Genomic DNA, 27,562 nt, shown 5'->3' on the forward strand with positions numbered 1-27,562 from the left:
CTGTAAGACAAAGCCCCACATATAGGGACTGTCCCTATAAAATTGGGATATCTGGTCACCCTAGCCTCAAGGCCAGCGTCTCCTATGGGAGTGGTGTGAACTTGATGCCATGCGGAAAGGGGTGCCAGTGGAGGTATTTGGGCCCTGACTCAGCAAAGCATGTGCTTAACTTCAAGCATATGAGTAGTCCATGGATTTCAATGGGCCTACTCAAATGTGGATGATTAAGCATATGCCTAGGGTCTTTGCCAAATTGGGACCTCAAAGGGGGGCTGACATGGGCAAGGAAGGTGATCTTAGTGGTTGTATTTTGAACTGCTCCTCCTCTCTGATCATACGGGGTGATCTTGTAGGAATGGCAGGCAGTGTGGGAGGTGCACGCTACACCACCTGGACTGTACCGCTTATTTTGGATAACTATACGACTTCATTCTCCATCAGTCCACCATGGAACTCACTGGTAAGGCCTTGTCGACACACACAAGTTGTGATGTTTTATACCAGTATATTTAAAGTCGTACAATACCCCTCGTGTGGGAGCCATTATAGTGGTATAAAATCTGAGTGTAGACCAGGTCTAGTAAAGCAAACAAACCTGTGAAATTTGCTCTAAACACACAGCATCTCTTGCCATTTTCCTAGCCGAGTTACACTGACTCAGAACTGTATTTCTATGTCCATCACTTCTCTTACTTATTTTTGAAAAATAAAACTGCTGTGATTTCTTAATGTTTTAAAGCCAAAGCTAATGTTCATCTGCATAAATATTAGAACAGTTCACTGGGGGCAGCCATGTTAGAATCACTCCACAGCCACCAGCAGACTGCCATGGAAATATGATGGCTTCTGGTTGTGTGGAATCACGTGCACCAACACATCTCCTTTTGTATGTGTTTTCTTTAGACAAGGACCCAACTAAAGTCTGCGCTGGGAAAGGGGCTGTGACCCTTCGGGCATCTCCAGCCTCTGAGGAAAGTCCAAGTGTCAGTCCCCCACATTCTCAGGATGTCCAGGAGTCAGGAAGTAAGCCTCATATGTAAAAGGTTAAACATAAGATACAACAACTGTTGCTGACCCCACATGGCGCTCAAGCCCAAGACTTGAGTGCTAAAAGATCGAGCCTCTCCCATTAGAGCTACAGAGCTGAGTAAAAAGCAGACTCCTAAATCTCTTACGTGGACCAGGGCCCTACAGGAGGACAAAGCCTCAGAACCTCTGAGCGTGGGTCTCTCAGCCATTTACATACCTCGGGGGGGAAAGGCATATTTCTTGCTTCATGTTGCTGACAGAAGTGCCAAAAAAATCATCCTTTCTTCCTAAGTAGTCTTTTGTGCATCCCCTTCATCCCGGGCCAGGGTGGTTGCTGCGGCGATGGCATTTATGTTGTCGCAGTAGTCAAGGGCTCTGGGATGGCATCCCAAGTTGACACCGTTGCCATAGAACTTTGCCGTCTTTAAATAGCAGCTGTGTAATTACTTAATTACAGGAGCCCAGCAAAGCATTGCTAAACCTGCATGTGCCTGGGATCTCGCATAGAGAATGAACTCCCAAAGGGGAGATGCTATTAAAAGTTAGGGTTGCTCAGAATCTCCCTGAAGGGAAGCACAGGATCTGTAGTTAAGGAAAGAGTATTTCTATTATTTCCAGCCCTAATGCCCTGCTTTTTACCTCCCTCTTCTCCCCTCCTGCTCTACCCATGACCTCTCCTCTTTTCATTCTCTCCATTCTCTGCTTCCTCACCCCCACCCTCTTCGCCTACCTTCCTGCTGATGGCTTCATAAATTTCCAGCAGCCTGAATGGCAATGAGCCCATTTCTATGGAAATGAGCTCATTAATACTTCTTTTGCTGACGCCCTCAATCACTTTATGAAATGCGTTTTGGAGCTGGAAGAGCTCTTTGCACCGAACGTGAGCGGCCAAATGGCTAGTAGGAACTCAGTGGGCGACGGGTAAATAGTCCCAATACATCTAGCCACAGGGACTAGGCTGTAAAACGTCATCATGTTTTACACCCCCACCCTTACTTGCAAAAAAGACATCTCTTTGTTGATGCATCTCTGCCTCAGTTATTTTCATGTAGCAATGTTAAAAAGAACAGATATGGTTTTCCAGCCTGCTTCCTGGCTGGACCCTGAGACCCGGCATTTGCAGCAATATGTGGCATTTGGACTCCAAGCCACGGCTGGAGAGCAGATAGCTCAGCTGCCTTTTAGCCTCCAAAAGAAGAATGTCAATGAATGATTGTTTCTTCCTTGCTCTGAATGAATTGCCTTGTGTTTACAAAGGTCAGAAACAGTGAGGGCATCATGTTTAGGGCCAGTTTCTATGGTAATTAGGCACCCCTGTCAGAAAGCATTGTGTGTGTGAAATGAAATAGCCTGAATCTTGAGTTTAGTTGGTGCATGTTTGCTCCAAATGTAACAGTTTATTTTTTCCCTTATTTTTCCCTTCTTCCATCCCTGCTCTCTGCGGCACACATAGATCTGGAGACAGCAAAACCAGAAACAGGTACACATTTATTTTGTTGTTGTTTCCCCAGATGTATTGCTTGTTGCCCAGCAAAAAGCAACACTCCCCTCTCTTCATTCCCCATATAGCTAGAATGAATTCACTCTGACCTCAGGTTCTCCTTCCCTTTTTAGATGATTGGAGGTTATCCTCTAATGGAGACATCCAGCCATCTTCTCTGGCTGCCAAGGGTTATAGAAGTGTGCGTCCCAACCTTTCTTCAGATGGCAAACCACAGGTAAGCATATTTCCAGGGGATCTGAGGCTTTTCTTGAGGGGCGAAGCACAGGATTCAGAGACAGGAGGCCTGTGTTCAATTTGCAGGCTTGGGTAAGTGTCTGTGCCTTGGTTTTTCCTATCTGCAAAAAGGAAAGAATTCATCTTTCCCAGGAGTGCTGTATTAAAGCACAGTGAGATCCTTGGATGGAGGGTGGCTATAGATGGCCAAAGTATCGTTCAACATTATTTGTGCGGGAAGGGTCAGCCAAGAGATAGTGATCTATTACTGTATGTCTTTTATGTACACGTGCTTACCTTACAACTGCAGCTGGCTGACTGGAAAATTAAACTTCTTACACCCACAGAGTGGCCCCAAAAATGCCTGGAGAAGGCCTTGTCACTTTAACTCTAGAAATGAACTTTTTGTCAGCCCATAACAGAAAGGTCATTTTCCTCCCAAGTCTAATTTAAAGTGTTGGGATTGGTCTGCCAAGCAAAGAGAAGTGCTGAGTTCTTTCTGTTCCTAGGGATGGGTTACCAGGCTTCATGGATGCAATTTTCAGGTTGAATTCAATGGGAGGGGAAAACCTGAGCAACCCTTCTTTAGAAAGGGAATGGCATCCCTTACTGCTCTGTTAAGTGTGCAAGGGATCTCCGTTAAAGCCTTATCCCCAGTCCAGGGCGATTGCTTTGATCGGGGTGAGGCGAGCTCCTGGCAAAGCTGCAGGTCAGACACTGTGCTTGAAATGCTAAGTAAAGGATGACGAGGGTACCAGTTGGCCGAGGGCATAAGAGTTAACAAAGCGCTAAAGGAGAGAGCTGCCCCCTTCATAGGACGTGCGGCTGTCTCGCAGTCAGTTATTGGGCGTATCAGTGAACAGAGGCAGCTCAGTGTTCATTTCACAGAGCCCTGGTTATAGAAGAGTCTTGAGGGCAGTTACTCAAACTAATCTCAAATGAAACCGAAAGGGCCAAATTCTGCTCTTAGCTACGTGGGTGTAAATCTGGAGTACCATGATCACTGTTAACAAGTCAGCATCTACCAGCAACTTGCCACCCTGTATTTCTCCAGCCTTAGGCGAGGCCTACCTGTGTTGGTGTATCTCAGATAGATGGGGTTGCTGCTGGCTGGCTCTCTGTGGCAACTCCTTCGATATTTAGTTAGCTGGACACAAAGGATAAAAAGGGGCCTATCCGAAACTCTGGGATCCCTGTGAAAAATTACAAAAGTGATTAAATTAAACCACCCAGAGAAGACCACGTTCCCCTCCCCAATCTGATTCCTCTCCAAGGCCATCTCCTCAGGAGCCAGCATAAATACGTGTGCCTGCCTCATGCCCAGCTGGTCAACAGACCAGCTATTTTGGACTTGTGGGGATGCTCATGTCAGAGCCAAAGGCCACTCACAGGGAATGCTCTACTGCCTTCCTCCCCACCCCAGCTTGAGTGCCTCTGCTCATCATAACCATGGGAGGGTGGCTACTGCAGCCTCACTGAAATCAGGGGAGTTACTCTGGATTTCATACCAAGATGAGCGAGAGTAGGAGTTGGCTCAAAGCTGCCTAGGTGGATGAATTTGAAAAGAGAACATTGATCAAGGCGTTAAAGTTCTGAGTTGTTAAAGCCTCTAAAGAAGAATACAGGCAATCCCGACCCTCTAGGCTAGCATTCTAGTCGTTCTTCTTCTCCCAGATTGTGATTTACAGTTACTGCAATGAGGCAATAAATACCGTGAAACCTCCATGTAGCAAAGTCGCTTATTTTGCCCCAGAACAATTTGGCTCGAAGCAAAGATTTGCTCTACCTGGAATTGCAATCTCCACGTTGCTCCGGAGTTGTAATCTGTACATTGCGACGGCCTGGCACAATGGGGGAGTTTCCTTTTGCTTCTCTAGAAACATGACTTCGCTATTTGCAGGCTTCACTCGAAAGACAAGTTCCTGGGAAGCTGATTCTGCTATAGATTAAAATGGGACGTGAGTGAGAGAGGGATCTTTTTAGAAGAAAAGTGGGGTGTCAGCCTTTGGTGAAAATAAATGAGACTGTTTTATTTAACCTCTCTGTATAATGGAACAACCACTGTGTAGCAGGTTACTGCTGTATGGTTTCGCATTAGCAGAGGTGCTTCTCTATAGCATTCTGAATCCGACTTTGGCAACACGCTTAGCGTGCAGTAGAGATGGGCCTGAGCTGCAGAATTCATATTTCCTTCTAGACCTGAATGTGCCCAATGATGGGGCGTGTTTGAGCCAGGGGCCATGGACCACAAAGACTGGTTCTGATGGGCAGATCCGTATTTCAGATGTTAGGAGCATGGCTCTCCAGTCTGGTCCCTACAGTACATAAAGCAAGGTTAGCTCTGACAGCAAAGTGAGATGCTCTTCCTAGGTTTGAACTTGAAAGCTGGGAAACCGTTTCCTGCCCCAACGAGCAGCACTGAGAGTGAGTGAGTTGTGTGCCGGGCTTGACGATACCCTGTTATCTTGTTCTTCTCCTTGAATTCGATCCAGTTAACCCAAGTCTAACGTCTGACTTCATTCTTTCCATTTTTGTTCTTTTTCCTTTCATTTGGTGCTGATTCCTCCTTCCCCCTGTTGAATCTGATTGGACAGGCCCTTGCTCCTCCCCGTCCTCCTCTTCCCAAAGAGGAGAGCTTTGCATGGCGCCCTCGCACTGACACGAAAGTAACCAACCTGCGGCCAGTGCCCATCATGGACTGTGTTTATCTGAATGCACCCAAGCCTTATCCACAGCGTGCGTCACCGAGCTGCAGCAGGCAGTGTTACTCCTCGTTCCCCACACCCTTTGGGACAGTCCCCAGGGGGGAGCCAGGCTTTTCAGCAGGGCATCCCCAATCAGCTGGTTTGATCCCTCAGGCCATGGTGCATGCCGGCCAGTCGCTGTCGGGAAGTAGCTCCTCATTATCAGACATGTCATCCAAACATCAAAACCCTGCCAGGGCAGATCCGAGTAGTAAAGCTGGAACGAATTCCACTCCTGGGACTGAAGCGGATAAAAAGGTCAGCCGTCTATATGTGGCTTGTTTATCTAACAGCACTTGCTCAGCTGCGGCTGAAAGTTCCACCTGCCTTGCACATGACCACACAGAAAGCCCCCAGTTGGGAGCTGAGGTCACTCCAGCACCAGCCACCAACATTGTTTCCTCTGCAACAGATACTGGAGACTCTCTTCCTCCCCCTTCTCCTCCTCCTCCTGTCCCTCCCAGGCCATACTTTAACATTGTCCTCAGTCACGACTCAGCGAGCGATGGTGCAAGCCATTCCTCCAGGACTCAGTCTCCACCTCCTCAAGCTGTGAGGGACAAAGTTCTAGTGCCCCAGCATACGGCTGGCAGTGGGGACAGGATGAGAAAAGAGTCTTCCCTTACGCAGCAGCAGCAGCAGCAGCAGCAGCATCCGTACAAGGCGAAGGGACGCCGCATGGTACCTGTTTTCTTCATAACCTTATTTCCTTTCAGCCATGCGAACGGTTCTCTAATTCGTACAGTGACCCCTAACGCTCTGTTCACTTGTTCCTAAGTCCTGTACGTACACAGGTTGCTCTTGAACAACTTGGTTTATGTTGCCTGCTCTTCAGTAACCCTCTAACTCCCCTCCGACGATGGATGAGTGTGTCTGTGTGGTGCGCCGGTGTTGTTTGCAGGCTAAAATCAGTGGGTGGGCGGTGGGGGTTGGCTACATGACACATTCCTGTTTTCGGTAGGTGTAAGCGTAGCAAATGCTGCTGTGAGTTGGTTCGCTGTCCTCAAGAGAAGGGAGAATGCAGATGAACAGCTTTGTGGTTCGACTGAGAATTCAAGGGCAGGGGGAGAAGGTGGCATGCGTTGTCCTGTGTGTTCCCAGTGTCTTTGGCTGCTGAGCAGAAAGCAGAACGTCACTGCGGGAATAGCTGGCTCTGAGGAAAGAACGTCCAATGAGGCTTCTTTTGTTTTGGGTGCATCCTTGCATGTCACTACCTGTGTGGTGCTGGCACGTGCTCGTAGGAGGGAGGGATTGGCCCCCCGTGCATAACAATGCCTTATTTCCTACAGGATGCAGTTTCCACCACCACAGTTCGGCCTGAGGTTATAGTAGTCCCACTCATCCAGGTTAACACAGACAGAGAGCGAGAAGGCAGCTCCAGCACACCACCACCACCTTTGGTACCTTTTGGGCAAGGCACCACGCTCCCCGAGACTGGCTCACCTCTGACTTTTCCGACACTAGATGATTTCATTCCCCCTCACCTCCAGCGGGGCCCCCACCATCACCAACTGCCCTCCTCCTCTGACATCTTGCCCCCAGTTTGCCCGAAACTGCCTTCATTCTCACCATCACCTCCATTGGTGCCTCCCGTCCCGGAGGCTTTGCACAGAGTCTTGGAGCCTGAACTCACTGGAGGCATCTCATGTACAGTAAGCTTGCTGAGTATTCTCCTCCCAGCTTTCCTAAACTGACATCCCCAGATTAAAATGACTTTCTCATTGGCATACTAAGCTTTGAAAGAGGAGCACTGACTAGCACCTTGCCAGTAGCATGACCCCTGACGCCTTGTTTTCATCCTAGTATAGTGCATGTATGTCACCTGCCTTATCTGGCTTGGGAATTTGGCAGTTGTTTGTTTTTTTTCCCCACCATTCTGCAGTCTCTCTCCTCCCACCCCTGTGCCTGTAAAATAATCTGCCCCTTTGGCTTTAACCAGTGTTTGCTCAGGAGGACATGCTCTATATGATACTCGCATAAGTCATCGCACCTGCTGCTTGAGCTCTGGCTAGCTGATCTATTGATGGTGTCTCCGCAACACTTCCCAGCCTGTGTGTGAGTAATATCGAAGGCTGTTGGAGGTTAAGGATGGGACGCTCTGTCCCACATGGAGATACTGGGCCACATGTTCTATGTATTTATTCCCATGCAAAGCAATGTCAGATTCATGCCAAAACAGAATGACCCACAAGCTGTAACTTCACTTGTTAATCTGAGACCCTTGCAAGCTTCTAGGCACCCTGGGAAAGTGTGTCCCCTGATTTGAAATATCCGTGCTCCTGCTGAGGTCTTTATGTTTTTCAGAATTCTCGCATTTTGACAGGACATCACCATGGGTTTTTCTGTGTTGATTTCCTTTCTCTTTAACCCCCCTGCCTTTTTACAAAGGGGCACATGTAGCTATAAGAAGACCCATAAAAGTTGGATGCTCATCTAACCCTCTTTGTAATAGAAATTTTACCACCAGCAGCCCTATTACAGGATTTCCAGCAAGAATAACTTCTCTCATGCTGATGATTTCCCTGGTCCTGACTAGCCCTGGAAGAAGTAGCAGAGAGGAATGTGAAAGTGGAAAGAAACGAAAGGATGGCATTTTCAAAAGTGCTCAGCGTTGGCCTAACTCTGCTCGTATGGTCAGTCAGATTTTTATTGGTGGGGAGACTTTCAAAAGCACCAAAGTGACTTTTAGGAACCTTGGCTTCCAAGTCACATGGGTGCTTCTGAAAATGTGACTCTCTTTGACACGCATGGGAGCAGAGTGACGCTAGCCTGTGTGAGTTTGAGGATGTTACCCTGAGTTTTCCAAACATTTTCTGTTAAATGACCAGGTTAGCTTTGGTTTGTGCTTTGGGCCGTGGAGATGCTCCACTATGACTGAAGTAGCTCATTAGACTGTGATGCCCTGGCTCTGCCCACTAAGCCAGTCCTTCCCCACCTGCCTTTGGTGCATTGCATCTAGAGCGCTCCCCAGCACGCAGCAGGCGCATGCTCTCTATGTGGAGCTCTGAGAGTCTGCCCCTCTCCCCCACCACTTCCTGTGTTCTCATAAAATAACTCTGGCCTAAATAGACACTAAGGGCTCCTTGATCAAGAGAGCTGAATAGTTCATCCCTGCTGCCTCTGATTGCGTGAGGCTATTGAAGATGGTGGTTCTGCTAATAACATACCCTGCCCAGAAATGATCTCTGGGATGTGACGGGGCGTGTTACTAGCTGATCCTGGAGACACTTTCTGCTGACGCTTTCACAGAGCAACGGTTTGCAGCTTTTCACTCTGACATCAGAGTCCGAGCAGCACAGAAATCCGGAGCTTCATTACTTCCCACTTTTGCTTTGGGGGTGCCCATTTCCCATTAATTTCGGTGTGAATTGTGGGTCCAAATCCTTCAAACACCTTTGAAAAATCTCTGCCTGAATGCCAAAACTGTCACATAAAAACACAATGCATTGTTTGTGGCCGACAGCTCCATCTCCCTGGCCTCCCCAGCAATGAGCCCTAGGACTTCCCATGCACCTGGACTGAAAGAGTCATGTCCGAGCTAGCGTTTAACATCTCCATGCGGACACGGTCTTTGCTCCAGCAGCACAGATGGCGCCACTGGGATACTAGGATTGATTTAAAATAAATAGTAGAGCTGGATGCTTTGGGGGAATGAGAGCAGTTCGGGTCAGGCAATCCAGACGTCATCTCTGATGCCATGTTGTGCACCATCCGTGCTAGTGGCCGATTGGTTACCCTCCACCTGTTTTTTCATAGTGCTGGGCGTCATGCTGTCTAACGGCTCCTAAGTGATGGTGCTCAACTTATTTTTCTCCTCTTCCTTGCAAAGCCAGCTAATAAGCCGCAGTAATCGGGTTTCACTCAGAATTGCATGAGTTTTGCATGTCTGACTACTTGCTGGGAAAGGAATTCTCTTTACAGAAAAAGTGTGTGAGTGAGTGGGTCTCTCTCTCTCCCACAACCAGAGTAGCTCATTCCTGCCACCAAGTGTATGCTCTGTATAGCATGATGGTTGAATTCAAGGACACCTCTTCTGGTGCAGAGGGAGAAACCCAGCACAAAAGAACTATAGTTATTCCTTATTATACTAACTGCAATTAACAAGGAATGGAGTGCCTCCAGGATTATGCTTTCTACTAAAATGTGCTACGGTACCTTTCTTATTCCATTTTTAAAATAGCTTTTTCCAGACACACCCGCTCACACTCAGTGGTGTAATGACTCTTCCTCTTGTTTCCAGGACCCATGTCCCGTGTTAAATGATGTTTCCCAGCCTAGCACTGGCACCGAATACCAGCCTTCCTTGACATCGCTCAGCAAGCCTTCCTCCGCCTATCCCTCAACCACCATTGTCAACCCTACCATTGTCCTCCTGCAGCACAACAGAGGTAAGGAGACCTAGATGGGTATCTCTGCTCGTGGCTTGGGCTCATTAGAACGGAGCCAGCTTTCTATGAAAGTTCTTGCAATGAGTTGGCAAGCGTGTGTGCGTCTGTCTGCCTCCTGGCTGAAATCAGAACTGTCTGAGTGGATGTCCCAGGCTCTGGGCTGTAAATGGTGCCAGAGCCTGGGCTTTTGGGGTAGAAGTATCTGAGTCCTCTCCCTGCTGTGGTCACTGTGAAGGTTTGAGTGGCTGAGACGTGCCATACACTGCGGGCTGTGACATCCTATGTGGCCACAGACGTGGTACAACATATAATTAGTGAGAGACCCAAACAGCAGCCTTGGACTCCAGCGTTTTGGGGAAGTTTGGTATTGAACTTTGCAACTGGTCCTGATCTATGTAATGGGACAAACTGAAACCCCAGATCTCATCATCCCCCAGCCACCCTGGCTCAAACCCATCTCTAAGTACGATTCTAACTCTCCCTCCTTTACAGTAGCTGCCTCTGCATGGGTAGGTACCATGCCTTCTTAGAGAAACCTTGCTCCTACTTCGCTTGCTGTGTGGGTGATGTTATCTCAGCCCCATTCGGGATCTGTGTTGCCTAGGGGACCTAAGCATAGACTTCCAGTGAGATTTGGACACCTAACTCACTCCCACTGCTTTGAAAATCCTAGCCTAGGATGTTACCATTTTCCTTTTCTCAAGGAAATCAAAGATCACCCATTAAAAGCAAGGTCCATTTCTCCCCTGCTTTTTATCATCCATAGGGAAAGAGCTCCCAGCTGTGTTCCTTGATAATCCTGAAATGCTGTATTCAGTTCTTTTCTAAAGCTGGCTTCAATCTGTGACCCCAGAACTACTGATTGCAGATTACCTGCTACGTACTATAGCACAATTAAATAAGCCTATTACTAACTATTGGGTGACACTCCCTGCTCCAGCTGGACCCTATTTCAATTGCCATTAAAAGGAGCCTTCTCCCTTTATGGAAAGCATTGCCCTTAACTTTGCCTCTGTGGGATGTAACATGACTGTCTTGGCGGTACAGACTGGAAGGTTGTGAAGCACAGCTCAGCTCTTGGATGGATTTAAAGCTGTGCACGGAACATCCATGTTTCTCTCCTGGGGAGAAGAAGGGCCAGGCCCTCTTTCCTTCTGACATTGCATGGAGAGTTGTTAGCGACATACAAACTTTGGGTAGCTGCAGGAGCCTGACATTGGCAGCTTGATTTAAGGGCCTTTCAGCTGCTTTGAGATGAGCAGATAACCGTCAAGGTTGTCTTCATGTATTAAATGTCCGCATGTATTTTTGTGCCATGCACAATTCTCCCATCAGTGGAGACGAGCCAAACTCTTTGGTTGTTTTTAAATCCACACCGAGCCTTTTTTCACTCTGTCAGGACAATGGAGGTGTCCTTGCCACACAGGGAAATGCCTCCTCCATTCTTACCAGCAGCCACTGTCATCTACTCAGCCGTTCTCGGGACAGCTGCAAGCTCTTTGGGCTTTGCTGGGCATCCCAGAGCACATGACAAAGCATGAAAGCACCAATGATCTAGTATGCATCCGGGTCTCCAACCTATCGCCAGTTGCACAGGAGAGCTAAACAACACGTTCCTCTTCTTCCTCCCAACTTCTATACCTCACTCAATACACAGGCTTAACAGAGACGAGGGCTAGTACAGAGGGAATCTCCTCTCCACCTAGGGGCTCCCATTTCTCAGATCATTCACCCCATGTATGTTCCATCTCGGAGGGGGGGAGGGGATGAGGAAACATTTCTCAAATGCAGCCTTCTTAAACCACCTCTGGGGGTGTTATGCCAGAAGACCTTATTCATTATCAAAGGCAAGGGTCATCTCCTCAGCAGAGGGCCTATCTGATGGCTGGCCCTACGGCCCCATACCCAACCCTACCTTCTCCTTGATGATGACACACAGATGGAGCTAACCCTTCTGTTCTTGGTGCCCTGTTCAGAAGAGGGAACTTGGCAGCAGATGGGGTCCCATTCCCCTCGTGAGGGCAGGCATCTTGCTGTCATAAGCCCTTCTCTTTTCCCTTTGCGCTTATGGGTTGCTTCTGGATGTTGGTGACATTCAGAGGCTCACCTGGGCAGCTTTCCATGGGGTGAGTGGGGATATATTGGGCTAAGAGGCCGGGCTTGCAGAGTTTTCTCATGGCTGCCTAAGAGCCCCAGTTATCCGTGCAGAGGGAGCTGCACTTGGGGGGGAAAAAGAAGGGACGCCTCTACGGTGAGCAGCCCCACCTTGCATGTCAGATCTGCTGAAGTCTGACTCCCTGAGCAAGCAGTGCATGTCGAAGGGATTACTGAATACTGCAGACTGGCTTGGAGGGTCTTGAATCATCCTCCAAGAGCAATCATTTCCCTGACAGGCCTTGCAGGAAAAGGCTTATTGCCAATAGGTAATGGTCATATCATGCCCTTCTCATATAACATTGTGTGACTAAGATATTGGTCTTCCATTGGAGAGCCCATTCACCTCCAAGTTCTAAAGCTAGTTCGTAATTAGGAACAAGTGGTCAATATTTCTTTAAACTTCTGAAATCCTTGAATTCGCCACATCAACTTCCAAAATATCAATATCTGGTATGGTCAGTAAGTCGGTAACATTTAGAAATGTCCTGAATGCACTCCTTGTTAGGGAGGAAGTGTTCTCTTGTGGCTGAAGCAAGAGCCTGGGAGCTAGGGTGCTTTGGTTTCTATTCCCAGCTCTCTCGCTGACTCGTTGTGTGGCTTTGGGCTAGTCACTACATGGCTGACACTGCTTTTGAGTGCCTCAGTTGTTGGGTAGCCAGTGTGAGACATCTCAGGTGTCTGAGGCTGAGAACCCAGAATGGGGGTTCCTAACATTAGTGGCCCTTGTGCAATTCTTGGCCTTTCCCAGACTGTGCCTCCATTTATCCATGTGTAAAGTAAGAATAATCATTCGGTCTACAACTCGTAAGGATATTGCGGGTCTTCATGATCACAAAGCATTCTGCATTCCTTGCCACACAGGCCCTACCGATGCAGAAAAATGGCTGTGTTATTACTTAATTGTCATATTATTAACTTGCTGTTAACTGAGCATTATCTGTTGGTTTATTTGACATTAGTAAGTCTTCACGATTGTTTTTTAACTCTCTTCTGTTTAAGCTGTTTTCCTTCTCTGTAACATAACGATACTTCCTGGTTGCGAATGTGTTGGTCATTTAATTTGTGATGCTGAATAGGCAGCAATGCTGCTCTTTGGAGGGTGGCGGGTTTGCCACTTTGGCAGGGTGTTGAAAACTCCATCCACTCCAGCAGCCTCTTCCACTGTGTGGCCAGCATATTTCTTGCCTGTGGGAAACACTGCAACAGGATACTTGCTGGCTGTGTCTCACCCGCTTGTTTTGTGTTTTTGTTTTTTTTTTGTTTTCCTTCTCTACCACAGAACAGCAAAAACGGCTTAGTAGCCTGGCAGGTATGAAGCGAAAGGTCCTTCACCCCACCGCTGCTGCTTCTGCTGCAGTCAAGCAGCTGTTTTACTTGCTTGCAGAGTACCTTTAGCAAACACACTTCTCGTAACTGCAAGGAAGCAAGCTAAGTCTCTTAGAAAAAATGTGTGTCCCAGCTCAGCCACAATGGCTGAGCTTTTTGTATTTTGAGTCTTTTCTTAAAACATTGGAAATATGCATAATTGCAGACAGGCACACATTAATATGGTATGTTGAAACTCAACTGTCCAAAAATCATGAGATTTGAAAAAAAACCCAACATTTGTAGTTCTTTAGTTCTCTTCTGGTTTGTGAGTCTTTAGGATACACTTGGGACATGTTTTCAAGCTTCTCTCTGCATCCATGAGAACTAGAAATGTACTTAGAAAAGCAAGCAAAGCCAGCTGACATTCTCATGTAATCACCTGACTCCAAGAGCTGGGGCTTTAATAAGAATCCAGATATCATGAAACTCATGATAAAATTATACATGCTTTCACACACATGCATGCACACACACACATACATACTTACAAACCCATACTTTGTCTGCTTTCTCAGCAGGGCTGAGAATTTCCTCCTGGAAGAAAATCAAGGGTTTGTCTATGTGGCGGTGCAGTCCAGTCTACACGGAGCACTCTGTGTTGCGCTCTTATTGTCCCATGTGGAACCTGCCGGTGTGAGCTAAAAGGGGCCAGGTGCACTTTAACGCTGTACTACATCTGTCTGAACTAGCTCACTTTTCCTTTTGGCCAGCGGGATCTACAGAGCAATAAGAGCGCAGTACGTTAGGATGCTCTACAATTCACATCCCTATAGTCCAGACAAGCCCTGTGTCATTCTCATCTCCTGCCAAGCAGCCTCAGAGAGGGGAGTGTTCAAAGCAGTGTACTGCTGACCTACCTCCTTGCTCTCTGGGGGCTACAAGGTGTACGAATGAACTGCTGTTATTAAACAGTATTGCTACCTGAGTGGGACTGGGAAAAGGAGAGGAGGATGGGATAGAAAGAGCAAGCCATCAGTAGCCAGACACCCTCATAAACTAGGGAGCCTGAATTCTGTGCTTTATATGGGGCCTGCTCTGACCATGCCCACTGCAATCAGCTGGCGCTCAGCACCTGGCAGAGTCAGTCCCAGCAGGCTGTCTTGTGCTCCTCTCCGCTGTTGCCCTGCTTCAGCAACATCAGCCAGTGTAACCTTCCCTCTTCCTCTTCCCAAGAAAGTTGGCATCTGAGCTGCCCCCTTGCCACCTGGGGCTTTAAAGTTTGCCCCAAGGCCAGTCAGATGTTTCCTCTTGGTTTTCTCTTTCCCAGGGTGTTTCCCGTCACAGTCAGGAACTCTTTTGTTTGTCAAGCTGGAAATGTATTGAAATGGCTCAGTGTGGAGTATTTTGAGGCAGCTTTTGTTCCAGCCGAAACAAGCCCCAACCTGGATCGTTGGAGAGTGTCCTCCATTGCCAGCTGTGCACCTGCTCTCAGTCAATCAAAACAATCACATAAAGGTGGCTGGCTGTCACCCCCCCCCTTTCCCTCCCCTGTCCCTGGCTTGGATCCTCTGGGAGCACCAGCAGCTCTCTCATGCTGGCTTCCACCTATCACGGCTCTCCAGAATGGATGGCTCTGAAGATACGAAGCATTTGACCTGGTACCGTAAAACTGGCACTCTCTAAGGATGCCAGAGCCAAAGTCTGCCCTGACTTACCCTCTCTGTGACATCACTGAGCTGCACGATGCTAAGTCAGGGTGGGATTTGGCCCAAGAATGTTTTGGCCCTGGCTACCAGTTTGAATCCAGGATCATTGAGTAGGAGGCCCGGGGTGAAGGGCGACGATGGCCTCAGTTCACTTCCTGGAGGATAAGTGCCCACGTGGCCAGAGGCAGCATTGCAGGTGGCACTCATCAGGTCTCCTGTGTGACAGGCGCAGCCAAAGGAGGAACAGGCATGAAAAATGAACCACCCCCTCCTCGTGATCAACGCTCCCCCAAACAAGGCATCTCTGGTGGCCCGGAGTGAGGTGCTCGTCCTGTTGCCACTGCCCGTGCTGCCTCCGGTTCAGAAGCCTTCCGTCTCCAGGGCTGCCAGTCCAGCATCTTTCACCGGTGCTGAAGACATGCCAAGAAAAATAATGAAAAAGAAATCTTTGATGTCCGTTTAGCTGGCAGGAGTGGCTCCCAGCGCGCAGCGCTCCTGGGGCCTGTGCCCCAAGGGTGAACTCAGACCCTCGCCTTGCACCAGTACAATCTCGAGCTTTAGGTAGGAGAGGGCTCGTGGAGGCTGGCATAGTCATTCCTCAGCTCTCACCAAAACGTCACCATTAATCATTTGCCTGGCTTGCAGGAATGGCAATCGGAGATCAGAGTGCTGGTCCATTTGGTCCAGTACAGCTGCCTATCTTCCTAACGAATTGCCAGGGTAGCCAGCACGATAGTCTAGGATGGCTTGGATCACATGTTCAGTCTGGCAAATAAACATGTCCCCTCTGCTGTGGCAACCCACTTTCCTAGGCTGTGTGTGGGGAACTGGAGAGCAAGTCCCTCCTGAGCCCAGGTGGTGATTGGCTTGCATCTGGAAGTGTGCAATTGGATTAGGTTAACATAGCCATACCTGTCGTCATTACCAAATAATATCGGTGATGTGAATAACCAATCTGTTCAAAATCAAAACCAAAAAACAAGTTCAGTGCAAATCTCTGTCACACTGACCTCCCCTGGCAGCGACTGCTGCAAACTGAGGACACGGTGGGAAGTGCTGTTTCCTTTCCAGCACAGAAATGTGTGACGGTCATCTCCAGCAATGGTGCTGCAAGTGACAATCACTGTTGTATTATGTGCTCACTTCAAAGACACAAGGATGGGGACCAGGGAAGGAGGGAGGGGAGAGGCGAGCAATCTGAGATCTCTTCCTGAGTTCAGATCCTTGCACATCCATAAACCTTCCTTCCCTCTGGTCTTTAGAGTCATGGAAGTATGGTCTGATTTCACCATAGCTTTCCATACTCTGTTCCTAGCAGCCCAGAAGGTAGCTGGGCAACGGGATCAGGTCAAGCACTTCATACAGAAATGTAGAGTTGAATCTAGAGGAGCGGGACCTCTGCATTAGAAGCACGATAGGACCAAAAGAGAGCATACAGGCATTCTCGGAGATAGAAAATAAGGTGGAAGTGTTGAATAATAGTTTTATTTAAGCCTTGCCACATTCTTGCCATTTATAAAACTTTTTTCAAGAGCAAAAGAGCCCCAAAAAGTAAGTTTGACGATTTTTAAAAACAAACAAACAATCCTACTAGCCTGACTTTTGCAGTGCAGAATTGTGTTTGCTGTGGGTACTGCCAGAACAATGCTGTCTTTATACACGAGTCTTTTCACTGCTAACTATCCTTGTCAGAGCTCTGCACGTTTAACAGCTTGGGGCAATATGGTGAAGTGCATGTGAATAAACTGTTCTTCCTCTCTCAAATGCATGCAGTTCTGGAATACCAAGAATAGCATTTGGCAAAGCGTTGACAGAGCAGACTGTGAAATCACATACATTTCTCACCACTACCATCCATTTGGCAAAATCCTGCCTCTAGTGGGACTTAAAGCATGCCATTCTGCAGCTGCACATGGCACACTATAGCATCAAAGCAGTTCCTTGCCAAATTGATGTGGTTCCTGGTGGCAAGTGCTAACACACACGTGTGCCAGTATGAAAGGGGCTAGGTATTTTACATGGAAGCAAAGTGGTCTCAAGGTACATCTACACTGCAATTAAACCCTGTGGCTGGCCCGTGTCATCTGATTTAGGCTTGCAGGGCTCAGCCTGCCGGACTATCAAACTGCAGTGCAGATGTCTAGGCTTAAGCTGGGGTGTTCACTGCAGAGTGGGCATGCCCTGAAGCACTGAGTTTGTGGCTGAGAGCCAGGAGCACCTCTGTTCTAATCCAGGCCGTGTCCCTGACTCACTGCATAGCCGTGGGCAAACTGCTGAAAACCACCTTTTCAAAAGCAGCCCCTAATTACAGGTGCCTCCATTTTTAGGTGGCCAGATTGAGACACCAGAAGTTCTGTAGGGAGTTGTGGGGGTCAGCACCTCTGAAATCAGGCCAGGGCACACAGAAATTGAAGTACCCAAAATTAGAGGCCATCCTGCTCCAGTTTTCCCATCTGTACAATGGGCTGATACCCCTCAGCACAGGGTGCTGGGAAGCTTTAGTTAATGTTGGCATGGACCTTTGGAAATGTTCCATGATGTATATGCAGGTGGAGGGAGGCAGGGAGGATGAGGAGGATGGAAGGTGGATTTGGAGGATAGGATTTTAATTCCCAGTAAGTGTGTACTACCTCAAATCCCATTTCAGCACTTCAGTGCAAATTTTCAAGGCATTGGAAACCAGAAGGAAGAGGCTGTTCCAGGAGCTGACCTGGACTTCAGGCCAAGCATTACTTGACAACAGAGCAATTAGAGGCGAGATAGCAAACTGAACCACTAGCTATGCGGACACACAGCCCCTATTTGTTTAACTACGACAAATCACATGTGACACGTCTCTGCAGAATTGACATCTACTGAATTCCCCAGAAAAGACGCACCCGAGAGGGGGTTGGGGCAGCACATGTGAGCACTGGTGAACAGACGTGGAAGTGGAGTCTGCCCTGGTGCATCAGTTCCCCATGAGGAGTGCCTTCTTGTGCTCACAGCAATTAACCCCTTTGTTGCTGGTCCTCTGGGAACAGTCAGTGTGGGGGACTTGGACCATTCAGCAGCACAGACAGTGTGTTTGGCAGAAGGTACCCATAATGCTTAGCAGCACCCCAACATGGCCCTGTCATGCACTTAGAGGCAATTCCCTGCAACCTTTCGTCACATATTCATTAGAAATTCAGGGGACATTTTTATCTATCTTCCCAATTCCAATTAAATTCTGACCTAGGTACATTAAAACCAAACCTGGCTAATGCACAACCAGACTGGCTCCCTGGCTTGAGTCAAAGAGCCAGGCTCTCTAGTTGGGGGCTCAAACTGACCTAGATCCGCTGTGGATCGGGCACAGAGGGGATGCGTATCACGCGCTGACCAGCAGCAAAGCAAGTCGCCATTTGATGCTTGGAATCAAGCCATGGATAAACATTTTCCTCTCTGACCAGACGGCTGCTCTATTCCTGGGAATGATGCATCATGGGAACTGGATTGCACCCCTGTCTCCATGCCCAGCCCCCCTCTGCAAACACCCCCTCTGTTAAGAATTTACACTGAGAATGTCAAAGCCGCCTGAGGGATTTGGAAGCCTATTCCCATTTTTTTTTAATGGAAAGCAGACACCCAAATCCCTTTGAAAACCTCTCAGCCTGAATTTTTTTCTTACTGGTTTTAAATAGCTGCTTGATTTTCTCATCGAGTTTCTGTGTTGGGTTCTGGTTATGAATATAAATAATTCCAGACACATCCACCTTTTCTTAAAGCCGTGTACCCCCCAGCCGCGCTGTGTAGTTTGCTTTCCTTTCACTAGTGTTGATGCTGCAGAGAAGAACGCTGTCTAAGAACTCTGTTTTCAAGTAAAATGCACTAGATGAGTATGAGAACTGAGTTCAGATGGTCTTGGGCATAGTTAGACAGACCCTGGGATAGTACCTGTGCTTCAAGCTTTTGGGGCTGATTGTTCCTGGGTCCACTGAAGCCAATGGAGACAGGATTTGGTCCTATCCCTGTCTTTAAGGATGTTCTCTGTGCTGGCTCTGTTGTGTAATGCTCTAACCAACAGCAGTTTGTTCTGCTCCAAACCCCCGTCAGGCTAGAGATTGCACAATTGAATGGGAAGTGCCAGCTATTGTGTAGAAGGGCTGAGGTCCTAGTCTTGTAAACAGGTACAGTTGCTCAAATGGCTAGGAACCGCCACTCTGCCAGAACGATACAGTTGAGAGAAATAACCAGGAGGAAGGGGGTCCAAAGGGACTGTATCACTGCAGAGTTTTCATGAAGACTGAGCTTGTAGTGGGGTTGATTGTATTATACATGAAGGGAGCAAAGAAGTGTTGCTGCTTTTCACACATACGATTGATGGATCTTCCCACCATCTCTTGGTTGTGCCAGACATTTTCTGTGCACATGTACAGAAAGCTAGACACTTATCCCCAGTGACACAGTCTGTCTCATCAATGTTTTGCCAGGATTTTTGCCTTACAGAGTGACATGTGTTGGTGTGATGAAACGTTGAGAATCAGGGTAATAACCACCCCTCCTTCATTTCCAGGTTCCGTGTCAGACAGACCGGTTGCTGATAAAGTAGACTCTGTGTCTGTACAGGAAAAGCCAGGTCAGGATAGTGTTCAAAGTGAGAAACCAGCAATGGACGGGCAGAGAAGAGCTGTCACAAGTCCTCAGTATATGGCTGATGTCTCCGTGGATGATGTAGGCATTCCACTCAGGGTAAGAGAACAACATCCAGACTTATAGGCACGTGCTCAAAATAAAAATTAGGAGCCAGATTCTGCCTTCATTTAGACCCATGTAATTAAAGCCAATGAGATTGCATGGGTGTGATTGCAGGCAGACATCACCCCCAATAGATTTATTTTAAAATCCTTCCTCGTGTTCCTGATGACCCCTTTGATTACGATGGACGAAAGAATTTTCAAAATCTCATTGCGCTTTTTGCTGTTTGTGTGGATTTAGTGTCCTCTCTCTCATTTCACTTGGTGTTGACAGCTGAGTGAGGCCAGTCAAATTCACTTTCTCTGTCTGATGGAATAGTGCCACGTTGCTGAGTTTGGGTTGTGAACACTGCAGTGGATGTGTAAGGGCTAGATTCCTTTGCAGGAGCTAGCCCTAAATTTTCCCAAAATGATTTTCACTGAGTTTAAAGAAAAAAATCCTTAAAAAGGTTACCGTATATTCGAAGTAGGGACTTAGTCCTGGTATAGCATATACATCCCAAATTCCACAGGAGTTTGGGATGTATATCGGATGGTAGGGCTGGGATTCAGACTTTGTACGTTATTAACGATACTAATAAATTACTAGGCAAAACTACCTTTGCAGGAGAATCATCCATAAGGTATTTAGAGCATATTCCTAAAAAAAAAATTACACGGTGTGTGAGTAACTACTCATGCATGTGCATGTTACATTGAATTTTATGGGAATTTATGGGAATTTTATGGGCCTCTAGTATAAGTAAGTTACTCATATGCTGAAGCATTTTCAAGACCAAGCTGTCAGAATTATTCAGTACAAACTTGCTTATAGCTATTCAGTAATAATAAATAAAATATAATGGGTGCATGTGGCTTAGATAGATTGTTAAAATAACCCTAAAAAATTGAAAACCTGGTGGAAGTCAGGCCAACGTTTTTTACTTACATATATATATTTTTAAACCAGAACACGGAAAGATCAAAGGACTGGTACAAGACAATGTTCAAACAGATCCACAGGCTAACTAAAGGTACTGTAACATGGATAATTTTATTTTTTTTAAAGAGACTAACTTGATAACAGTTTGTTTCACATAGATGGGATATTGCACTGGATATTAAATAAAGCATTTTGTATTTTTAATCCATGTTTGCTCTGTAACATAGAAATCAGCTAATGAGTTTAAATACAATAATGTCAAAGGAGAGAACCCAATAGAGTCCAAGGGGAAGTATGAATTGCTTTTAAAGGTGAACTGAAATACCTTTATAAAAACAATAATAAAGAAGAGAATTGTTTGTGATCCAAAATCATTAGCTGGCTTGTTGGGTGGACAAAGTCCGTGTCTACACTAGTAGCTTTCAGGAAATCTCCGAGTGTTACACTAGCCTCAGTGCTCGCAATGGTGGAGTGTGCCTGTGTGAGAAGGGAGAAGGGGCTTTTACCACTTGGTCATTTTATCCTGCTCAGATTTTGGCCCCAAGGAGCACGTTTTCCCACTCTTTTCCCTTCTTCTGAAGGAAATGTCCCAGGGGGTGATATAGTCCAGAATTTCCAAATATACATATCTGAAAAGAGAAATGCATGTTTTTAAAATGTTCCTGTCAAGGCCAGGATTCAGGTCGCTCTGTTCCCTTTGCTACAGTTAGAAAACATCCCAAATGCCTACTGCCATGCAAAGGACAGCGCTTCCTGTGCTTATTTTAGCAATGCCATCGACTATTGCTGGAAAACAGGTCCCTCAACTCAGCCTTAGCAGGCACAATGACACCAAGTGGGCTTTTAAACAAGGACAGTCTGCAATAGAAAGTATTTGCAATGTTACATTGCTTAATAATTTAGGGCCTGATCCAAAACCCTTTAAGTGAATGGAAAGACTCCCGTTTACTGCAGTGGGATTTGGATCAGACGTCTGCCCTTTAAATACTCTTGATATCTTTAAAAAACCAAAATGATGGAGAGCACTTATATATTGGTTACAGCATATCCTCCATGAATCCATTCCTTTTTGGTATGTTCCAAGTCTGTCATTAGTGTGAGAAATGACTGAGGTGGTATTAGCAATCCAACCGCACCAAAGCCTAACATACATACCAATGCAATTTTGAGCTCTGCTTACTAAATGAAACACAGTGCATATAAACTAATGCCAGTTGGTTTGCATTTGCTGCTGTCGATGCTATTTTGATGAGCTGACTCATGTGTTTATGTAACCTCTGCACTGTACTGGACGGAATGAGAACTGCTCAATCTGTGAGGCACAGCCCCTCTGCTGCTGACACAGGTTCTCCTGCACCTCAAAGGACAGAGGCACGTGCTTCGGGAGCAGAAGGATGAGTTCAATCTCTGCTGTCTCCTTCAATTTCCAAGCAACCCAGATGAGCAGCGCAGTGATAACCACTGAAGTGCCCTTGGCTTTGTTACATTATAAACTGGTGGAAAGATGCTTCTCGTGCCGATGTCTGTGGATTCTTGCCTCGCCTGTTCTTCGCCTTTAAATCTTTCCTTTCTGTTCTTTTTTCATAACCTACTCCTTCCACTTAGATGCTCCTGAAGAAAACCCTTATTGCCCTACCTACAAATTCCCTGACCTTCCTGAAATCCAGCCAAAACCCGAAGGTACCATAAGTTCAGCCAGAGTATCGGTTGTCTTGTGTTTGAGTTAACTGTACTGGAGCTCCATTATAGTAACTAGATTGAGGTACTAGATTTCCATTATCCATTTTTTACTTGTGTTGGAAATCTGATTGCACCTGGTGTGCCTAATTCTGTCATGTATAAAATGGCTAAATCCTTCCTAACCCATTAATCTGTTTGAAAGTATGATATCCTTTTAGTCTATAAAAGCAAATGTTGATAGGAAGTTGGGGAAATGATATGGTGTCTCCACTGTGGATAGTCTCAAAACACATTGCTTTTCTCTGCTGCAGAAGACAATCCTTACTGTCCTACATACCAGTTTCCTGTGTCTACTCCTAGCCCTAAATCTGAAGGTAATGGTAAAGGACAATATACCTTTTTCTGTGTAAATGCTTCCTTGTCCATTTATTTTCTTCTTGGACCTTTCCCTAGTCACTGAGTGTCATGCTGCCTCCTAACAGTTTGCTGCCCTCTAAGAGTTGCCGTGATGGTTTGATGCCTTTTTTGGCTCTGCGGTGCTCCTCTGGCTTTCTCACTAGCCTTTGACTAATGCTACAAAACTAGGGTCTGCTATGTTTCATGTGCCTAATGCCTAGCCATATGTGTGCAGTGGTTACTTAACCTGCATACAGTGCTGACTTACAGCTAATTTTGATGATGTGTCTTGACAGATGGTTTGACGCTGGTTTTGTTTTCCTTGGGAGTAATATATTTCTTTAATCTGCTCTTACGTTTTTAACATTAACCCAGGGTAAGGCCTGGCCCAAAGGTCACTGAAACCCATTGAAAAGATCCCCAGAAGTCTGAATGGTCTTTGGGTCAGGCCCTTAATGTCTCTCTCTCTTTTTAAATGTATCTTTTAGAATAACGGGACTTTGCCCGTGTTGGTATGCTCAAGGCTGGACTTGGGAACACTGTCATTCCACGGCAAGGATAGGATTTGGCGTTCTCCTCAGCACACTTTACCTGGAAACCCAGGTTATCCCCTAGCCGGCCTTTTCTCCTCCTAACAGGAGGTAGGGGTTGCTCAGTAAACACCTTTGATGGTCAAGCTTTACCCAGAACCCTTTGCACTCCCACTTTCAGAGGAGGTGCTGAGCTGCCTGTGCCTAAAGCCGTCTCTGGTGAGACTATTAAATAAGCCTTTCAGTCCATCTGTCTACAACGTGTATGGTGGATTGGGCATAATTGAACATAAAATATAGACCCTGTGACCCGTCCATGCCTAGGGTAACTGACCTGAATATGCCAAGGGCAGGGCAGGCTGCAAAAAGGAGAGCAGATTCTCCCAGCACTGGTGGGTGACACTGAAGTTAGAATCCCTGGCCAGTCACAAACCATGCTCTTGATTGCCCACACTGGTTATCAAGAAGCTACAACAAGAAATGCACAGCCCCCTTTGTTGCATTTCAGTCTCTGGCTCCCAATCAGCAACTGGTCCAATAAAGAGATCAGTTATTTAAAACTCTGTTCACTTTGTCAATATGTTCTCCCGATCCCCAAAGGGTCAGCCACATTGCCAGATCAATATAAGCTTGGATCACACCCTAAATATCACGCTGCCAGCCAATCCTTTATCAACTAAACTAAAGGTTTATTATAAAGGAAAGAAACAAACAATAAGAGAGATGTTAAATGGTCAAAGCAATCAGATATATACAAATGACTTCAAAGTCCATATATATCAGATTCTCAGCAGAACTGTGGAGTTTGCAGCTTTGTAGTTCCTCTGGTGTACATCCACTACCTGGATGGATCTCAGTCCTTTGTTTCGCAACTTCAGTTGTAGATGAGTTGATCCTGAGGTAGGAAGCAGGAATGAAGACAAGATGGAGATGGTGCAGCTGCATTTTATAGTCTCTGCTGTGCCATGTGGCTTGTTTCAAACACAAGCCCACATCACGTGGGCAGGAAAAGGTACTTGCAGTCCCCCTGACCACAGGCATGTCCCTACATGTCTTGATGACTCATAAGTACCATCCTGGCTTCTCTTCCTGGGCTCATTGTATAGGAGATGGCCCTCGATGAGTCATCAATGCTGATCCTGATCAGCCTGGGGAGTGAACCTAGTAGCACAGCACAAGTGTTTGGATACAGACACATATCAGACATATCCATTACTTACAGTACAAAGACGATACATACACATAAACAATATCATGCTTAACAAATTATAACCTTTTCAATGGTACCTGACATGGCCCAGCTCAGTGGTTCCCAAACTGTGGTATGCAGGCCACCTACCAATAGTACGTGTCCACCGACTAATTAAGGTTTGGTCTACACTTACCGCGAAATTCAGCAGCAGTCAACGGGAGATATGCAAGCTACATAGAGTAGCTTGTGTATCGCCCGTCGACTTCCTAAATTCTAATAAGCGCAGCATCCCCACTATGCTGCACCGATGGGAAATGCCCTCCCAACACTTAGGTTTTAAGACGGTTTTCATACGTAGTCTGTTTATAAAAATTGGTGGTAGTACTACAGGTGGTGGTGTGCAACGTGGTAGATTTTGGGAACCATTGGCCTAACTCGTATGACTTATTGCAATTTTACACTATCGATATCAATAATATTATAAACAGTCACCCCGAATCCAGACAGCATCACCGACCCCTTCTGTCAGAGCAGTCTAGGACAGCTGTTCTCAAACATTTTACCCCTTCCCCCTGTCTGCGCCCTCCTGACACCCCCTGCCTCCCAGCTGGAGCTGGGATTGGGGCCACAGTCAGGGCCAGAGGCTGTGGCTGGGAGCTGGGTCACAGTCAGGGGCTGTGGCTGGGGCCGAGAGTGGGAGCAGGAGTCCCAGTTGCCAGGAGCTGGGCAGCCTTGGGTGGTGCTGGGTGTAGAGCCCACAACTGGTGGGGCGTGCTGAGGCCGCTGTTGGGCCAAGAGCAGAACTTGGACAGAGCAGGGCTGGGTGGCGCTCCCTGCCCCTCCCTGTGGGGGCTGGCCCAGCCCGGCTGCACCCCCCTCCTCCAAACGTTCCTACATGCTCCACAGTTTGAGGAACTCTGGCCTGGGGGTTTAGCACACATCCCCTGTTGAAATGAATGAGGAACAGACACTTCGAGACATGAGGATAAGACACGTGCCCACCTTTGTTTGGTGCTTTGAGATATATGGATAAAAAGTGCTCCCCTATATAAGTGCTATGTATTTTATATCTTGTAGTGGAGCTTGTTTGTGTGAGAGAGAGAGAGAGAAACTATGACAAGCTGATGAATTACTTTTATAAAGATGATTCCATTTTCTTGTTTCTGGATCCATTTTTCCTCTTGTCGGAACTAATGTATTTTGCCATAAAGCACTGTCATTAATGCAAGAGGACTTTGTTGTCCCATAAATGTCTCCTGCTCATGTATAAATGCACAGATCAGCAATATGAGCTCGTCACAATATTATTAGACCAAACATTTGTCCTTTGTTCTTGCTGCCATGCAAAGTGGGTTTGGCTTTTAATATCGGTCTGGATTCTTTCTTTATTAGAGAATCCAAGAGAATGATAATAATTGGGTCCATTCTGGCAGTTCTAGACTATTAAAAGTCTCCTGGAAGATTTTTCTAAATATGAAACAAAGTCGGTTTGGACAGAAATGGACTGAATCCTCAACATTCAAATCAGTGTTTCAAACAATCCAAGGTTCAGGGGTTGGGTTTAGACCGTTATAGCGAGAGGAGAATTTACAACATTCTGATCTGGGTTCTAATTTCAAACTCCTGCAACATGTGGGAAGTTCGGATTTGGAGTTTTGGTTTGGGCCCAGCACAGAACAACTATGCTTCTGAAGTTTCAATAAAAATTACAAGGAACAGTCCTTGTCTCACAGAAGGATCAGATATGAAAAGCATGAACTGGTAATCCCCTCTTCCCATAAGGACGGCTCTATGGGTAGGGTGCAGGACTGGGACTCAGAAGTCCTGTTCTCTGCTCTGCCAGTGACATACTGTGTGACCTTTACCAAGACACTCAATCTCTCAGTCTTTCAGTGTTCCCTGTTGTAAAATGGGAAGACATATGCTTTCTTGTCTTTCCAAAGCACTTTGAGATGCCTGGCGTTGTACTGATATTCCAGTGATTACTGCTCTGCTAGCCCATTGTCACTGGAAACATGCCAACCCAACTGGAAAACAGCACTTTCAAGGAATGCAGTGCTTCTGAATGATTTTATTGGCCAAATTGTGAGCTGCAACGAATGTTGGCATTTTCCTCAAATAAATAATTTGTGAAGGAGCGTTTTCATTGTTCCACCAGCTTTAAATAACTTCCTGAGAGGCGGTTGGCTGAGACGGTATTTTTAGACATTCGGTCACCTGTACTTTTAGGAACAGGCGATTTTATGATTTGCCAAATATCGTGCTCTCTAGAGAAATCCCACCTTTTTATAGGGGAATATCAGTCACCTTTCCAGCAAACTGCCCCTCAGGAATTTCACTGAGTAACAGTAACTAACTCTACATCCCTTTTCTACCAATTAGATTTGAAATACGGAAATGACTCTGAAAACTGATGTTTGTTGTTTATGTGAGCTCAAGACTATGGAGTCACCACCCTACTGTTAGGAGCTAAGCCTGCTGCTGCTCCATTCAGTAGGTAGCTTGTCCAGAGAATTCAGCAGAGGGGAAAAGAGATTGCTTTGAGCCTTGAAAACATAAAGTTTGGTTCAATTAAAGGTTAAAGGTCAAGTCAGTTCTTAGTTATCCAAACCAAGCTCATCGGGGAGAATGGATGCAACAGCCCCAAGCAGGGAGGGCAAGGCCTGGGCACGGAGCAGAACACCCCTCCGCCCCTTGCAGAGGTGCCTATAGATCAGTGTTGGGGCACACTGCAGGGGGCCGCTGAGACCAGTGCTGTACCTGTTCAATGGAGCGTGTATTTCACTGTCCCATGCTGTCATTCAACATCACCAAGTTCACCGGACGTTTGTTTTAAGCTGGTTTCCTTCTGACTGCCTCATCCATTCTGTATTTCTAGTCACGTTCTCCCCGCTGTTAACCCTCGGCTCTTTCAGATATTTCTTCACAAGGCCACCAATTTTATCCATGGTTCTTTTTGCAGAATTCATTGCAGTACATTTTCCTACGCTGTATCTCTTAGGCTTGTCCACCCATCCAAGACATCTGCAAGACCTTGAGTTTGGATCATCAGCATGAAAGGAAGGATGGTGTTGG

At 46.7% G+C, this 27,562-nt stretch overlaps 1 protein-coding gene and 1 long non-coding RNA gene across 51 annotated transcripts in view; one reads left to right on the forward strand and one right to left on the reverse strand.

The window, feature by feature from the left end:
- The window catches only part of SORBS1 (sorbin and SH3 domain containing 1), a 225,097-nt gene that overhangs the window by 145,445 nt on the left and 52,090 nt on the right, over positions 1-27,562 (forward strand). For 25 of the 50 annotated variants that reach the window (XM_067538183.1, XM_067538176.1, XM_067538172.1 and 22 more), the window contains 11 exons: positions 904-1,023; positions 2,483-2,509; positions 2,644-2,747; positions 5,341-6,171; positions 6,780-7,142; positions 9,731-9,878; positions 13,315-13,344; positions 19,587-19,762; positions 20,717-20,780; positions 22,295-22,369; positions 22,681-22,743. In XM_067538183.1, the coding sequence (XP_067394284.1) occupies positions 904-1,023; positions 2,483-2,509; positions 2,644-2,747; positions 5,341-6,171; positions 6,780-7,142; positions 9,731-9,878; positions 13,315-13,344; positions 19,587-19,762; positions 20,717-20,780; positions 22,295-22,369; positions 22,681-22,743 (2,001 nt within the window). The remainder of the gene's footprint in view (positions 1-903; positions 1,024-2,482; positions 2,510-2,643; positions 2,748-5,340; positions 6,172-6,779; positions 7,143-9,730; positions 9,879-13,314; positions 13,345-19,586; positions 19,763-20,716; positions 20,781-22,294; positions 22,370-22,680; positions 22,744-27,562) is intronic. The other 25 variants (XM_067538355.1, XM_067538351.1, XM_067538346.1 and 22 more) reach the window with 13 other exon arrangements.
- LOC137146880 (uncharacterized) lies at positions 2,756-4,658 on the reverse strand. Its single transcript, XR_010918072.1, has 3 exons — positions 4,533-4,658; positions 3,818-3,939; positions 2,756-2,868 (listed from the first exon to the last, which is right to left on the reverse strand). It is a non-coding gene; the product is annotated as an uncharacterized lncRNA (long non-coding RNA).

Source organism: Emydura macquarii, unplaced genomic scaffold (genome assembly GCF_026122565.2).
Source record: "Emydura macquarii macquarii isolate MOO-44397 ecotype Brisbane River unplaced genomic scaffold, CSIRO-AGI_Emac_v2 contig_67, whole genome shotgun sequence".
NCBI lineage: Eukaryota > Metazoa > Chordata > Testudines > Chelidae > Emydura > Emydura macquarii.